We start from the raw sequence: 17,500 nt of genomic DNA, 5'->3' as shown, positions 1-17,500 counted from the left end.
TGAACTGATTAGATTTTGGGATAGATCTGGTACTAGACAAGGATTCTGGATAATTTTTCCGCTTTTCTTACTTAATCTTTGAGAACAGCTAGGTTCATTTTTAGTATTCTTGTTTGTGAGAGCAGTTGAGTTTATTTCAGATATTCTCATTTTAAAAATAATCTCTGGTTAATCATTGAGAGGACATTGGTGTTGCTTTGGCGGAGGTTTGCGCTTTCTGAATGCTCTCGTTTTTAATATAGTTGTGAGACCAAACCTGGAAGAAAATTGAATTTTCAGTGTATTATTTCACATTCAACACTTACACCTTAATGTCTTGTCAAGAAGACAATAGAAGTGCCAAAGGGGCTTCCTATTGTTGTAGTGTGGTTCAGGCAACAGTTGGCCTTAATCTAACATCATTTCTATCCAGCAGCAATGCTGCTACCATCGCACAGTTTCTTGATAAAATAATCCCATGCAGAAAGCTTTATGTAGTCACTTGACCTGCTGGAAAATAACAGCTCACTTTCCCTCAAACTGTACCAAAAAGATAAAAGACAAAGTCATCCCTGGTGGAATATGAACACAGAATGTAAAGAGCCAGAAGAAATGTTCTTAACCCTTTAGAATTCAGATTATTCTATCAAATATAACACTTATTTATCCACATTGTTTTGAATTTATCCAGCATTATCTTGTAGCTTTTGAGATTTCGATTGTGTGACTGTATATTTTTTAGACTAACATTGTAGGGTGGGTGTGAGAGGTTGGATATGGTGAGTTTAAACATTTTATCCAATGTGCTAATGATTCTGCTAGCTCACTGCCTTAGAGTTGATAATATTACAAGATCGAGGTCAAAGGTTCTAATTCTGTGGATAAAACTCTACACAAGTGATGCCATATACTATTAGTTTAAAGAAAAATCAGTTTACAATAAGTTTATCATTTTCCCAAACAATAAACAAGTCTCCAGAACAAATACTGCAGAAAATTTCATTATTTTTTTCACAAACTAAAATTTTCTTATAGACAACTATATTTAATTCTTTTCTAAACTGTTTTCCCTTCCTGAGGCAAAGATAAAAATAACAGATTATAACTTTCAGGTTAGTGGTGGTGACAAGAATATAGTTTTCAAAGGTGTTCTTTTCTAAGACAGCAGCTTGAGTACTATCTGTATGGATGTGGACGCTACACCATCTTAAGAATCAAACATTTCAGAAAAAATACAATTTCAAAAGAAATTATATAAGCCACGATTACTATAAACTTGCAGCTATCTCATGTATGTATGTATGTATGTATATATGTATGTGTGCATGTGTGTATGTATGTCTGTGTGCGTGCATTTGTTCGTGTATGCATGCTTGTGTGTGTGTGTGTGTGTGTGTTCATTTCTCTTTTTAATTTAGAATAAATTATGACCAGCCACCTACTTGGTAGCAAGGTTGTGAAAGGAAGCATCTTGTTTTGTTCACCATCCTTTAAATCTTAAAAAAGTCTTGCAGATTTTTATTGTCCCAGGAATGGTGATCATTTGTAGTGTATGGATTAAGGATTTACGTTCTCTCCCCTAGAACCAAACTTCAGCCATATTTGGTTCCTTACAGGTCAGTATGTATCGTGAAGCTGAATGTATATCTTGAGTACTGGAATTGCAAACTCCTTATTAATGGTCAATAGATGTCTTTTTTTTCTTGTATCTTTGTCCATATGTATGTATGTTTGTATGTATGTATAGGGTGGTTGCTACAAAAGGGGAAAATTTGACTCTTATTGTTTACCTCAAATAGATCTTGTGAAAATATATATTGGTATTTCATGGATTTTCCACTTTTCTAGTATGTATGTATGTAAGTATGTTTGTATGCATGTATGTGTATATATATATTTATATTTATATATATATATATATATAATCATCACCATTGTTTTTGTATCTGGTTTGCAAGATTCTTTATGTGAATTTCTGTATTGAAAGAAATTTTGTTGCTTAGAGATAGTCATTGTGCCAATATTATTAACACATGCACTGGTTCAATTCCACTGCTTTATTATTAGTCAATTGTTTAAATATCCAACTAACTAATCATTTGTTTAACTTGGTTAAACAATAAGTCGTTTTTCTTTTTTCTTTTTTGTCAAAGCTCTTTTGTTGCTATTTGCAAACTTTTCAATGCAAATAGCCACAAAAGAGCTTTGACAAAAGAAAAAGTAAGTCTTACTGTTCAATCAAGTTAAGCAAACAAACAGTTAGTTAATTGGGTATTTAACCAATTGACTAACACTTTGCTTATAACTGTCCATCAGTGTTGATGATGATAATGTCCTCTAGGAACCTTATCCTACATTTTTTTGAGTTGATAGATGTGAAAACAATCCGATCCTGGAATGGCATGTTGTTGAATACAGATGACAAGGGAAGTGGTCCATTATTTTGTTGAAGAGTCTGAGATGACATTGATGTTGCTTTTCCTCAAGTTTCTCACATTGGATTAGCTCAAAGTGTGCAGCTCCTTCATCACAGAGGGAGCACCAGGTTTGCCGGTTCTGAGCAAAGTGTTCAAATTGTGTCGGCTGAATGTTGCAGGAGTGGAATTGAACCAGGCATGTGTTAATAATAAAGACTCACCCTAGATACAACATCATCACCATCATCATCATCATCAACAACGTTTTTACATCTACTTTCTATGTTGGCATAGCTTGAACACATTACCATGGTCTAAGTCTAATCTTATTGGGTGCTGTTGTTTACATAGACTGATACTCTGATTGATTTCTCTGGCTGGATGCTCTTCTTGTCACCCAACACTTTATGGAATATACTGGGTGTGTTTTTCATTGCACCAACACTACAGAAGTAAAATAAAAGGACACAAGATGAAGTGCTGAAGACTGATCTGAAAATGCTGCATCTCATGAAGTTACAGATCATGTGATTCTTGATTGAACTTTGTGCTACATTTGTCACCAAAAATTTCAAAGAAAATTAGGGCTAAATGGTCATCTGAGGGTCCTTGGTAGAAATACTATTAAACCTGTTACAAACATAAGTCTGCAGTAAGAAAGTGATTTTACATGAAACATGAATTGATCATATATTTTGCATGGAAAGTGAATTAATCATATATATGGCAGTGCCCCAGCATGGCCACGGCTTTAGGGCTGAAACTTAGAGAATAAAAGAATGTATGTGTGGTCTACATACACATATACAGAAATACACATTCACACATGTGTGTGTGTCTTCCATATGTACCTTCCTTTCCCACTGCACCTTTTTTGTCTTTAAACAATGTGATTGTTGATGTTAACAGCTGCTTTGCTATTTCTATTGTTCTCAAGATAATGTAAAACCTTTCTGTGGCCTCTGTCTTTTTTTTTTTTTTTTTTGCATTTTTTGATGTGACCCAGCCAATTATCCCTTTAAATTATTGCAAAGAAACTCCTGTCAGAGTCCTGAATGTTTGTGGTAACCTACACAGCTCTGACTCACCTTGCTTCCAGGCAAGATTTTGTTTTACTGTCCTAAAAACAAGTATTAAGATATGACAGGCATCCATTGTAAATTTTCATTTCGTATTATGTTATTTATTTACTTATTTATATATTTATTATATTTATCCAAGCCATAATTATGTACTGTTTAAAATGTTTGTGGAAAAGAGTTAAACTGACTATTTATTAAGATGATACTCTCTCTTTTTGTGTTTAAGCATCATATGAACAAAATATTACACTTGCTGATTGTACTTGGGTATATTTAGTAAAAAAGGGACAGAATACTATTTGAACACCACAGAATGGTAGCAAAATCAGTCTGGTGTGGCAAATTTCCTTTTTATTACTTATCAGATTCTCTTTCTCATTATGGAATTAAACATCATTAGGGCTTTTGTGTATCTTCTCTATTTGGCTACACTTTTGAAACTTTAAAATTAAGTGAAAATATTCAAATTTAGAATATTGATGTAATTTATCATGCTGAATCTCAGGGCCTAATTCACTGGTTCCAGAAAATTATTTTTTAAAATGTTAGAGAGGTTTAAAGTTTGATAATTTTTTACCCAGTTAGAAAACAAGATTTGGAAATTGTCATTTTGTACGTGACTAAATTCGTAAGACGACAAAACAATAATGTCAACATTGTAATGATAGCACATGTTTAAAGCATTTGATAAGCAAAAAATGACCCTCAAAATGAGTAAACAACACATATTTTGTACTTTTAAGCATTCAGTATGTATTTAATGTGAAAAAATGAGTAGACAACACATATTTTGTAGTTTTAAACATTCAAGAGGTGAGTACCAAAAGTGCAATGTAAAAGATCCAAAAACAACAACAAATGGGTACAAGCAGGAAAACACAGCATAAAGTATCAGTTTGTAAACAAGAGTTCCAATGCTTGGCTTGTTACAATGTAAACAGGCACCTATATGTCTGTGGCTTTTGATTGGCTAAAATTACCCAAAATTTGCAAACTCTAAAAGCTATTAACCGCTTATTTATTGATTTATGGCAAAAATGAATTTATGTCAATAATTAGCATACAAAACTACATCAATACACCAAATTTGAAATCAGCTGGAACAAAATTGAAGAAATCGAAAAGTAGCAGCAAAACAGAAAAGATCTACTTTTGCAGCAGCCTGAGTTAAAGATTAAATGCATCAATTTCATAACTTGTCAGGCTTTTCTCTACTTTATGAGGCCTAAATTCGCAACAATACTGGATACTTATATGGATACTACTCCATATGTTTATTTATTCATAATTCAGTATGTTGTATTGGTAGTAAAAAGGATAAGGACTCCCTTTGGCCATGAATGATCATAGGATTGCACCTATAAAGATACCCTCTGAGGCACAAGTCCGGGCAAGGTTGTTTATGGAAGACTAGCAGTTGCCCATGCATACTAGTCTCCCCTCTCCACACCACCAATATTACCCAAGGGAAAAGCAAAGGCCAATACAGCTTGGCACCAGTGATGTTACAACTCATTTCTAAGGCTGAGTAAACTGAGCAACGTGAAATAAAGTGTCTTGTTTCAAGAGCGCAACACATAGCCCCATGCGAGAATTGAACTCACTACCTCATGGTTGTGATCCCAACACTCTAACCACAGAGCCCAACCTTGTACTATAGTTTAAACAAATTATGTCACTCACATGTGTACATATGTATGAGTGTGAGTATATATGCATATACATCATCATCATCATCGTTTAACGTCCGCTTTCCATGTTAGCATGGGTTGGACGATTTGACTGAGGACTGGTGAAACCGGATGGCAATACCAGGCTCCAATCTAATTTGGCAGAGTTTCTACAGCTGGATGCCCTTCCTAACGCCAACCACTCAGAGAGTGTAGTGGGTGCTTTTACGTGTCACCCGCACGAAGGCCAGTCAGGCGGTACTGGCAACGGCCACGCTCGAAATGGTGTCTTTTATGTGCCACCCGCACAAGAGCCAGTCCAGGGGTACTGGCAACGATCTCGCTCGAAAATCCTACGAAGGCCAGTCAGGCAGTACTGGCAACGGCCACGCTCAAAATAGTGCATCTTATGTGCCACCCGCACAAGAGCCAGTCCAGGGGCACTGGCAACGAGCCAGTCCAGGGGCACTGTTATTAATCCTCTTGTTATTAATCTTACCTCTGTTGCTTATGTATGTGTGTGTGTGTGTGTGTGTGTGTGTGTGTGTGTGTGTGTGTGTGTGTGTGTATGTGTGTGTGCATATTCATATTTATTCTATAATTAAGGATAATTTGAATTGTTCCCAAATAACAACCTCGTTGTCCATTTATTTATAATGAATTATTTAGTCTCTTTAGAGTTTAGAAATATTATTAATTATTTGTTTTAGTTATAGGTGTATGTATGTGTGTGTGTGTTGTATATATATATATATATATATATATATATATATATATATATATGTGTTGTGGAGAATTAGTTATAATGGTACACCGCTCCCATATGACGAGTGGAATTAACCAGTCACTACAAGGTGACATCAGCCAATATCAAGACAATACGTATAGACTGTGTTGATAGTTGTGTGTGTGCTGAGATAGTAATTATACTGTGATACTGAGTGAACGTTATAATGATCCAACCCCTTGAGGATAATAACACTGTATGACTGGGGGCCATACAGTGCCAGATAGAAACATTCTATCAACGACTTTGGGATATAACAGTATCAGTCAGAGCAACAACCATCATACAAAGACAGATACAACAGTGAGAAAAGAGTGCTTTATAACAGTGGTGATGAGGATAAACCAATGCATGTGGAATTAACAGAAACTCGAAGAGGATTTAAACAACTCACGAGAAATTGATAAACTCGACAAGGATAAACAAACTCACAAAGATTTTGTTGCGTAAATTTTAAGAAAAATCATAAAATTATGAGGATTTATTGGCTGGTTTGCTTGAGTTGCAAAAACAGCAACAACAACAGTTGAAAGAGCAACAACAACAATTAATATTACAGCAACAAATGCTGCAATTACTGAAGGCATCAGGAAAGCTAGAAAAAGTGTTCTTGCCAGACAACGAACCTGACAAAGCATACTACAGAAGATATGAGCAAATCTTCAAGAAAGTATGTAAAGATTGGGACGATGAGATGAAAACTCTTTTAATCTTGAGAAAACTGGTACCACAGAACATGAGCGATACAGTAATTTTGTACTTCCAAGAAAAACATCTGACACAAAGTTTGATGATACAATAGACATATTGTGTAAGATTTCCAGTGAAAAAAAGCTCCTTGTTCAACACATGCTGGAAGTGTCTGAACATAGAGAAAAATAGTAATGAGAACTACATCACATATGCTGGCAGAGTAAACAGGGAATGCAAGAATTAACTCCAGATACGTTCAAATGCCTGATTTTTTTCACAGGGACTATCTACCAAAAAGGACACAGAAGTCCTTCTTGCAAAGCTGGAGCAAAGCCAGGATGAAACCCTGCAAAAGGTGTCTGAAGAATGTGAAAGTATACTTAAATTACAACATGACACAGGAAATTGAACGTAAGGATTGTTTCCAAGTAAAACCGTGGTTTATTTAAATTTAAGTGGCTTCTCTTCAGAGTTAAAGTGACTCTTGCCATATTTCAGCAAGTGGTGGATGCAATGCTGAGTGACTGAGATTTCACTATTACCTATCTGGATGATATTTTGATAAAGAGTGAGTCACAGGAGCAAGACTTTGGAATATTAAAAGAGTATTTAGAAAAAGAAGTGAATACAGGTTCAGATTAATAGAGAAAAAGTGTGAATTTTTGCTGAAAAAAGTCAAATACTTAGGACAAGTAATTGATGAAAATGGACGCAAACCAAATCCGTCAAGGACAAGCCAATAAAAAATATACCTACTCCAACAAGCATTACAATGTTACAAGCATTTTTAGGTTTGGTGAACTATTATCAAGTCTACATTCCAGACATATATAATATAAGGGTTCCACTAAATGAGCTGTTGAAAGTCATCCATTGGCATCATCATTTTAACATTACTTTTCCAGTATGGAAAGCGGACATTAAACAATGATGATGATGATAATGTACTTGGGCATAACAATTTTTATTTTAAAAAGAGTGTTCCAAACTTTTGGTCACGATTGTATGTATTACATTTGTTTTGTTTTCAATTTTTAATTTTTCTTTTTTTTTTTTTTAGCAACTAATGCTGCTTTGGTGATAGCAAAGGAAACTATCCTCAGTAAACATATCCCAGATCAAAGTGGGAGTGATGGTCAGATCAAATATCATGTTTATGGGTAAGATAAGCTTTAAATGTTTCTGCATTTACTTGTATATCACCAATAACCAACTTTGCCAATTCTAACGTTTTCCAATCCACTTCTTTCATACCTGTAATTGGTGGTTCACCGGGTTTGAGAAGACCTACCAATCTCAACAAAAGTGAGGTCCTAAAAACATTATTTTTATGTCTATATCCACAACTCGGACCTGCCTTTCTTCTCACTTTGTCTTACTCAAGCCTTCCCCCATACCTTTATTTTCCTAACACCATTCCCTCCATCACTCTTCTAATTATGACACTATTCAGCTGCTGCAATTATATGAGAGCAGGACTATATATATTTCACCCACTTTTGTACTAAATTATCCCTCATCTCTCTCCCTGAAACTGCTTCTGTTCAACATCCATCCCTCCCACTATATTTTCCACTGATCACCCTTTGTATGGCACTGTTTACATCTGCCTTTCCCCTTAACTATATCTTTTGGCTACCATACCTCATTCTTAACACCCTCTTATATCTGTCATTGACTGCCCTACCACCTTCATTTGCCACTCACTGTATCCACCTTTACACACCCCTGACAACTATCTCTATCACAATACCCCCCCTCTCTCTCTCTTCCAGTACTCCACTTTTTCCAAACCACCCCCACCTCCACATCATCTCTCTATCCACATCTATCTATCTACACTTTAATGATACTGCTCTTCACCCTTTCTGTACTGCCACTTATCACCTCCTCCTTCTTGACCCACTAATTCTTTCACCTTCAATTATACCTGGTGGTGGCGGTGGTGGTAGTAACAATAACATTATTGTAAGTAGGTACCCCTCTAGATTTACATATAACTTATTACCTACTTAGAGGGGGATGATCTGTACAGATGCTTGACTTGCTAGAAATTTTTCTCAAATTATACCCTACTGTCTTAACCATTTTTTGCCAATATTTCAAAACTTTAGAAAGTTTTAGGGAAACATCTGTAACTTTGTATGTATGTATGTATGTAAGTATATGTGTATATATGCATGTATTTATATATATACATATGTACATACATATGTACATATGTATGTGTGTGTGAAGTATGTATGTATATATTAATGAATGAATGAATTAATTAATTAGTTAGTTTTGCTACATTGACCTGAAATCTCTCAATGTCATTCATATTAAGAGAATTTTTTTATCAAGATTTTAATTTAAATATTAACACTTTAGTAAAGCTGATGTTAGTCAGGTTGATATTAAAAGAGTTTTTAAAAGACAAAACTGAAGGACTCATGGGATAAATGTATGTCTGTAGAAAGATAAGAGGGATCAGGATTGAAATATCTTTCCTCTGATCTGTAACTCACCATAATTAACATCAAAATATCTTTGTCCATACAGTTGCATGTATATGTACAAGCCTTTTGAACAGGGAGACTGCCAACTTGGAACAATGCAGCCAGGCACTATTGTCATCACAGGCACTGCTATCAGAAAGCAAAGAGCCAGAAAAGATAGTGCAAAACATTTTGCCAAACCCTCCAACAGTTCCACCAAATGCCACTGCACTGCACTGCACTGGGGTGGTACTTCTAAAGGATAAAAGGTGAAGTTAATCTGAGAAGAGACAGAGATATGGAAGAAACACAATGGAAGAAATACTCAAAGAAACAAGCTAAACTAACAACATTGCCAATAAGCAATACTTATAAAGAAATAAATGAAAGTGAATATAATATTTTTGTATGTTCTTCAATGGCTGAAATTACTCTTTGACAAGGTAATTGTTAAATATGCGCATATTTTTATTTCTTTTAGGATGAAATTAACACAATTCTCATATGGCAACCCTTCCGTGAATTTCGTCCCTGGTAAAGGAACCAATTTCAAACTGTCTAATTTTCGCATCATACTTCAGGGAAAAATCCAAATAAGATTTTGGTAAGCTAATTTCGTATGTATTTTACCAGCACACACAATTAAACACAGGTATAAAAGCATACAAGATATTTTTAATATTACTTTGTTAATTTATTTATGGTGGTGAGGTTAAGAAGCTGGTTTTGCAACCCCATGGTTTCTGGTTCAGTCCCACTGTGTGGCACCTTGGGCAGGTATCTGCTACTATAATCCAGAGCTGATCACTGCCTTGTAAATGAATTTGGCACATGGGAACTATATGGAAATTCATGTGTATGTAGATATGAGGACGTGCCCAAAAGTAACTGGTTATGTTCTCTGTGGGACAAGCCCATTGTAGTTCAGGCTTCCACTGCTAGAAGGCACTTGATGTGATCCTCAACAGTGAGTGGAGTCGTACTGCTATGTAGTGTGTGTTTGTTTTGTAGTGATTCTCCCCTGTTTATCGATTTTTGCAATAGCTGAAATGAAGGAAAAGTGTGCTTCCATGAAATTCTGCTTTCTGCTGGGGAAAATGATGGCTGAAACAGTTGTCATGCTTCTAACAGCTTACGAGGAAGCTGCCATGAACAAAACACCAGTTTATATCTGGTTTCAATGCTTTAGGAATGGTCATTTGTTGGTTGAAGACCAACCTCAGTCAGGGAAACCGTCGACCTTCTAAATGAATGGCAACATCACAAAATTTATGAACTGATCTTGCAGGACCATGACCAAACAGTTGACGAACTTGTTGATATGACTGGTGTGTCCTGGAGTTCCTACCAACGAATTTTGAGTGAGAGATTGCGAATGAATAGAGTTGCAGCAAAAGTTGTGTCTTGTCTGCTCATGGAAGATCAAAAGCGGTCACGACTGAATGCACGTTTTGAAATGAAAAACACTTGGAAGGTGATCCAGAACTTTTTCAAAAGTCATCACCAGGTGCAGGAGTGGCTGTGTGGTAAGTAGCTTGCTTACCAACCACATGATTCTGGGTTCATTCCCACTGCGTGGCACCTTGGACAAGTGTCTACTACCATGGCCTCGGCCGACCAAAGCCTTGTGAGTGGATTTGGTAGACGGAAACTGAAAGAAGCCCGTCGTATATATGTATATGTATATATATATGTGTATGTATGTGTGTGTATATGTTTGTGTGTCTGTGTTTGTCCCCCCCCCCCCCAACATCGCTTGACAACCGATGCTGGTGTGTTTATGTCCCCGTAACCTAGCGGTTCGGCAAAAGAGACCGATAGAATAAGTACTAGGCTTACAAAGGATAAGTCCTGGGATCAATTTGCTCGACTAAAAGCAGTGCTCCAGCATGGCCACAGTCAAATGATTGAAACAAATAAAAGAGTAAAAGGGAGTAAAAGAGAGTGATAAAAGCTGCTTTGGTGGCCCAGTAGGTAAGAGTGTTTAGAAATAGTAACATAGCACACAAGCAGAGGTTTCAAATCACTGCCAAGATTTACATGGTAGTCTTACTAAATGTTTTCATTTTCTAAAGCCTGTGCTCCAGCTTGGCCACAGTCAAGTGACTTAATAATAAAATACAAAAATAAAAGAATATATACATATACTTCTATATATATACACATATATATATACATACATATATATGTACACCTATATATATACACATATATACATGCATATATTTATACATATATATATATACATACATATATATATACACATATATGTACATATATATATACAAACATATATATACATATAAATCTACATATATATATATGTGTCTGTGTGTGTATATATATATATATATATATATTTATATACACATCCATACATATATATCTATACATATGCTTGTATACATACATATCTATACATATGCATGCCTACATATACATCTATATATGCATACATATATATATATATATATATGTATATATATATATATATATATATATATATATATATATATATATATATATATATATATATATATATATATACACACATATACACATAAATATATATATATATGCATACATAAATATATATATATATATATATATATATATATATATATATATATATATATATATACACACATATACACATAAATATATATATATATGCATACATAAATATATATATATATATATATATATATATATATATATATATATATACATACACACATAAATAAATATATATATATATGCATACATAAATATATATATATATATATACGCATAGAAGAGGTCTTGACAAATCTGGACCAACATATCAATATACTTTTCCTAGGCGACTTTAACCTCCCAAATGTTAAATGGCCTGAAGGTCACATCCTCTCTGGGATGTCACTGCATGAACAAAGCCAGGCAAAGTCTTTGTTAGAACTATCCCACATGCTGTTCATGGAACAAGTGATACTCCAACCAACCAGAGGAAGCAATATTTTAGATCTCTGCTTCACAAACAATGTGAGCCTAATCCATAATGTGAAAATAACGCCCACATCTCTCTCAGATCATAACATTATAGAATTAACTATGTATGGTCCTAGGCAACCCACTGACACCCACCCCACCAGGAGGACTCAAGCAATATCCAACCTGAATTTCCACAGGGCAGACTGGAAGTCAATTCGCAGAGAGATTCGAAATCAAAACTGGCATGACAGCCTTTCTATACAAGACAATGACCTCAAACTAAGTCATTTTATGTCAACTATACAAGACATATGCACCAAATACGTGCCATACAGAAAGACCAGCAAACATGCCAATAGAATTCCTAGAGACAGGAAAATCCTTATGAGACACAGAACAAAGGTCTCAAACCAGTTAAATAGAGAATTGGGGGATAGGAAAAGGGCTAAATTAAAAAATAGAAAACAAGATTAAACTCTCCCATGAAAAGGAGAGAGCAGAGAAGAAGAGAGCAGTAGAAAGCATAAAATCAAACCCCAAGGCTTTCTATAGATTTGCAAAAGAGACTGCTACGATACAGTATAAGATAGGACCTCTATTCCTGCCTAATGGCTCACTGACTGCGGATCCCACATGGATAAGTGAAGTGCTCAGTGCACAATTCAAGAGTGTCTTCACTTCTCCTCTGAGTCACATGCAGATAAAGAACCCAGCTGATTTCTTTGACAATAGCACTCAGCAGAAAAAGATTGCATCCATTACCTACATTGACATTGAAGAGGAAGATGTAATAGCTGCCATAAATGAAATGAGCTTAAATTCGGCAACTGGCCCCGATGGTTTCCCGGCTGTCCTCTTAAAGTCGTGTAAACAAGAATTAGCAGGACCACTCCGGATACTCTTCCAGAGTTTCCTTGCAAATGGTAAACTTCCCAAAAAGCTGAAGGAAGGCACCATATGTCCTATTCATAAAGGCGGAAGCAGAGCAGAGGCTGGGAACTACAGGCCCATCTCTCTGACTTCACATATTAGCAAAGTCATGGAACGAATTGTCAGAAAGAGATTGATTGCGTTCCTAGAAGAAAATGACTTGCTGAATGAGACCCAGCATGGTTTCCATCCAGGTAGAAGCTGCCTCCCGCAGCTCCTGCAGCATTATGACTGGGTCTTGAAGCAGCTACTTGACCATTCAAATGTTGATGTGATATATCTCGACTTTGCAAAAGCCTTTGACAAAGTTGATCATGGCTTGATATGTCACAAGCTGCGAAACCTTGGCATAACTGGTAAATTAGGAGAATGGCTGCATGACTTCCTGAATGGTAGAAGTCAGACAGTTGCAGCCAATGGAGAACTATCTAGGGAAACACAAATACTGAGTGGTGTTCCGCAAGGAACTGTCCTGGGGCCACTACTGTTCATAGTGGCCCTTCTGGACATGCCCACGGTCACTCGGACAGCCACTGTCACTAGCTACGCTGATGACACAAAACTATCTCAGGCAATAAAGAATCTGGATGATATTGTAAGCCTACAGAATGACTTAAATGCAATATATGAGTGGGCAGAGCAAAACAATATGCAGTTCAATGCGGAAAAATTTCAAGTACTGCGCTACAAGGCCACAAGTGCCTCCCAACTGGCATACACAGGACCTGGAGGTACTGCAATCCCAGAACCACAAGCCGTGGGAGACCTGGGCATCAACATGTGTAGTGATGCATCATTTCACATGCACATTGTCAAGTTGACAGCAAAGTGCAGACAGCTGGTGGGGTGGATACTGAGGACATTCCGTACAAGGGATCAAAAAGTCATGTTGACTCTATGGAAGACATTTGTCCTGAGCCGCCTAGACTATTGCTCTCAGTTGTGGTCACCACACAGTGTCAAACAGACAGCAGAACTCGAGGCAATTCAGAGGCACTATACAAAAAAGATCGCCACAGTCCAGCAGATGAACTACAGGGAGCGACTGCAGGCACTAGGTCTCTACTCCCTGGAACGCAGGCGGGAGAGATATGTAATAATATACATATGGAAAATACTGGAAGGACTGGTGCCGAACTTTGACATCAAGTACTACAGGAATGCCCGCACGGGTCGCCACTGCATGGTGCCAAAGGTGCCGTCCACTACATCTCACATAAGAACAAGATACTGCAGCAGCGTCAGTTTCAGAGGACCTCAGCTCTTCAATGCCCTGCCAAAACATTTGAGAGACCTGCAAGACACGGATGTGGAGGTCTTCAAGACAAAGCTCGACGCTTTCCTCTCCACGATACCAGACGAACCAATGGCTCGAAATGAGACACAGTTTAGGGCAGCGATGTCAAATTCTCTTATACACCAGATGTGCCATCAAAACTCTTGATTGGACTATATCAGGTGCAGGAGAAGAGCCATGCCCTGCCAAAACATTTGAGAGACATGCAAGACATGGATGCGGAGGTCTTCAAGACAAAACTTGACGCTTTCCTCTCCAAGATACCAGACGAACCAATGGCTCGTAATGAGACGCAGTTTAGGGCAGCTGTGTCAAATTCTTTTATACACCAGATGTGCCGTCAAAACTCTTGATTGGACCATGTCAGGTGGGGGAGAAGAGCCATGCAAGGAACGTGAAAATCACGGTGGTGCACCAGCATGACCGCAGCCACTTGGGTGAAACACATAAATAAATAAATAAATAAATAAATATATGTACACCTATATATACACATATATACATGCATACATATATTTATACATATGTATATATATATATATATATATATATATATATATATATATATATATATATATATATATACATACATATATATACACATATATGTACATATATATACATACAAACATATATACATATAAATCTACATATATATATGTATATATATATATATATATATATATATATATATATATATATATATATATATATATATATATATATACATATATATATATAACATAGATATACATCTATAAATGTCTGTATATACATACATATATATGTACACATATATAAACACATATATATGCATACATACATACATATATATATGTATATATATATATATATATATATATATATATATACATATACACATAAATATATACATATACACATAAATATATACATATACACATAAATATATACATATACACATAAATATATACATATACACATAAATATATACATATACACATAAATATATATATAAACACATAAATATATATATATATATATGCATATATAAATATATATATATATATATATATATATATATATATATATATATATATATGTGAGACAGTTGCAAGAGAAATACCTAGCCAAGGATAAACCTCTGTACCTGGCTTTCGTTGACATGGAGAAAGCCTTTGACAGGGTCCCCCGATCCCTTATCTGGTGGTCAATGAGGAAACTTGGGATAGAAGAATGGCTAGTGAGAGCTGTGCGAGCCATGTACAGAGATGCGGCCAGTAAGGTGAGGGTTGGAAATGAGTACAGCAATGAATTCCGGGTAGAGGTAGGGGTCCACCAAGGTTCCGTCCTCAGCCCCCTATTATTTACCATAGTCCTCCAGGCAATCACAGAGGAGTTCAAGACAGGTTGCCCCTGGGAGCTCCTCTATGCTGATGACCTTGCCCTAATTGCGGAGTCACTATCAGAACTAGAGGAGAAGTTTCAGGTGTGGAAGCAAGGTCTAGAATTGAAGGGCCTTAGAGTCAACCTAGCTAAAACCAAAATCCTAATAAGTAGGAAGGTAGATAAAACACAAACCCCTTCAGGTAGATGGCCCTGCTCAGTATGTAGAAAAGGAGTAGGTAGTAACTCTATAAGATGTACCCGGTGCAAGCTATGGACACATAAGAGGTGCAGCAACATCAAAGGCAGGTTAACTAGCAAGTTAGTTTTTGTTTGTGGCAGATGTTCAGGTGCAATAAAGACTGCAAACAAACAGGAAACAACTTCTATCTCATTCCAGGGTGAAAAACTAGAGGTAGTCGATAGCTTCCGCTATCTGGGCGACCAAGTTAGTAGTGGGGGTGGGTGCGCTGAAAGTGTAGCTGCTAGAATAAGAATAGCCTGGGCAAAGTTTAGAGAGCTCTTACCCCTGCTGGCGACAAAGGGACTCTCACTCAGAGTAAAAGGCAGACTGTATGACGCATGCGTACGAACAACCATGCTACATGGCAGTGAAACATGGGCTGTAACTGCTGAGGACATACGTAAGCTCGCAAGGAATGAAGCCAGTATGCTCCGTTGGATGTGTAATGTCAATGTGAATACCCGTCAGAGTGTAAGTATCTTGAGAGAAAAGCTGAACATTAGAAGCATCAGTTGTGGCGTGCAAGAGAGACGATTGCGCTGGTATGGACATGTGGTGAGAATGGAGGAGGATAGCTGCGTGAAAAAGTGCCACACCCTAACAGTTGAGGGAACCCGTGGAAGAGGTAGGCCCAGGAAGACCTGGGCTGAGGTGGTGAGGCAAGACCTTCGTACATTGGGCCTCACCGAGGCGATGACTACGGACCGAGACCTTTGGAAATGGGCTGTGCGTGAGAAGACCCGGCAAGCCAAGTAAGATCGTTGCCAGTGCCCCTGGACTGGTTCTTGTGCGGGTGGCACATGAGATGCACCATTTTGAGCGTGGCCGTTGCCAGTACCGCCTGACTGGCTCCTGTAGGATTTTCGAGCGAGATCGTTGCCAGTGCCCCTGGACTGGCTTGTGCGGGTGGCACATAAAAGACACCATTTCGAGCGTGGCCGTTTTCGTGCGGGTGACACGTAAAAGCACCCACTACACTCTCTGAGTGGTTGGCGTTAGGAAGGGCATCCAGCTGTAGAAACTCTGCCAAATCAGACTGGAGCCTGGTGTTGCCATCCGGTTTCACCAGTCCTCAGTCAAATCGTCCAACCCATGCTAGCATGGAAAGCGGACGTTAAACGATGATGATGATGATGATGATATATATATATATATATATATATATATATATATATATATATATATATATATAATTATGTGTATTTCTTCTATCTTAATGAATAAAAATTCTTCTGATAGAATAAATGGGTTAATAGAAACCAATGTAGCAAAGAACACAAAATAACTGTGGTTAGCTCCTGTTTTTAAGGCAGGAACTCCTTAAAATTTTGGGTATTTGAGTATATTTAAGAATTTAAGGATTGGAGAAAACGCATGTTATAATTGCATACTTTATTCCTACATATGTTTCAAAGGATTACAACCTGTGTGATCCATAGGGATCTTTGATATTAAAATTGTAACCTTCTCATCAGGGAAAGCATGGGAATCATCTTAAACGTAAGACATTATGACCGATTATGAAAACAATAGATGGATAAGGTTATGACTTGATTCATTTGAAAAAAACCGTTAGAGAATTGGAC

General features: G+C 36.8%; 1 protein-coding gene across 1 annotated transcript in view; it reads left to right on the top strand.

The window, feature by feature from the left end:
- LOC106882872 (bactericidal permeability-increasing protein) overlaps positions 1–17,500 on the top strand; it is a 65,234-nt gene that overhangs the window by 10,561 nt on the left and 37,173 nt on the right. The window contains exons 2-3 of the mRNA XM_089361691.1: positions 7,689–7,788; positions 9,590–9,712. Coding sequence (XP_089217817.1) covers positions 7,689–7,788; positions 9,590–9,712 — 223 coding nt within the window. The remainder of the gene's footprint in view (positions 1–7,688; positions 7,789–9,589; positions 9,713–17,500) is intronic.

This window comes from Octopus bimaculoides, chromosome 1, assembly GCF_046866305.1.
Source record: "Octopus bimaculoides isolate indiv1 chromosome 1, ASM4686630v1, whole genome shotgun sequence".
Lineage (NCBI taxonomy): Eukaryota > Metazoa > Mollusca > Cephalopoda > Octopoda > Octopodidae > Octopus > Octopus bimaculoides.
The sequence above is the reverse complement of the archived record's forward strand: the minus strand, read 5'-3'. Positions and strand labels throughout refer to the sequence as shown.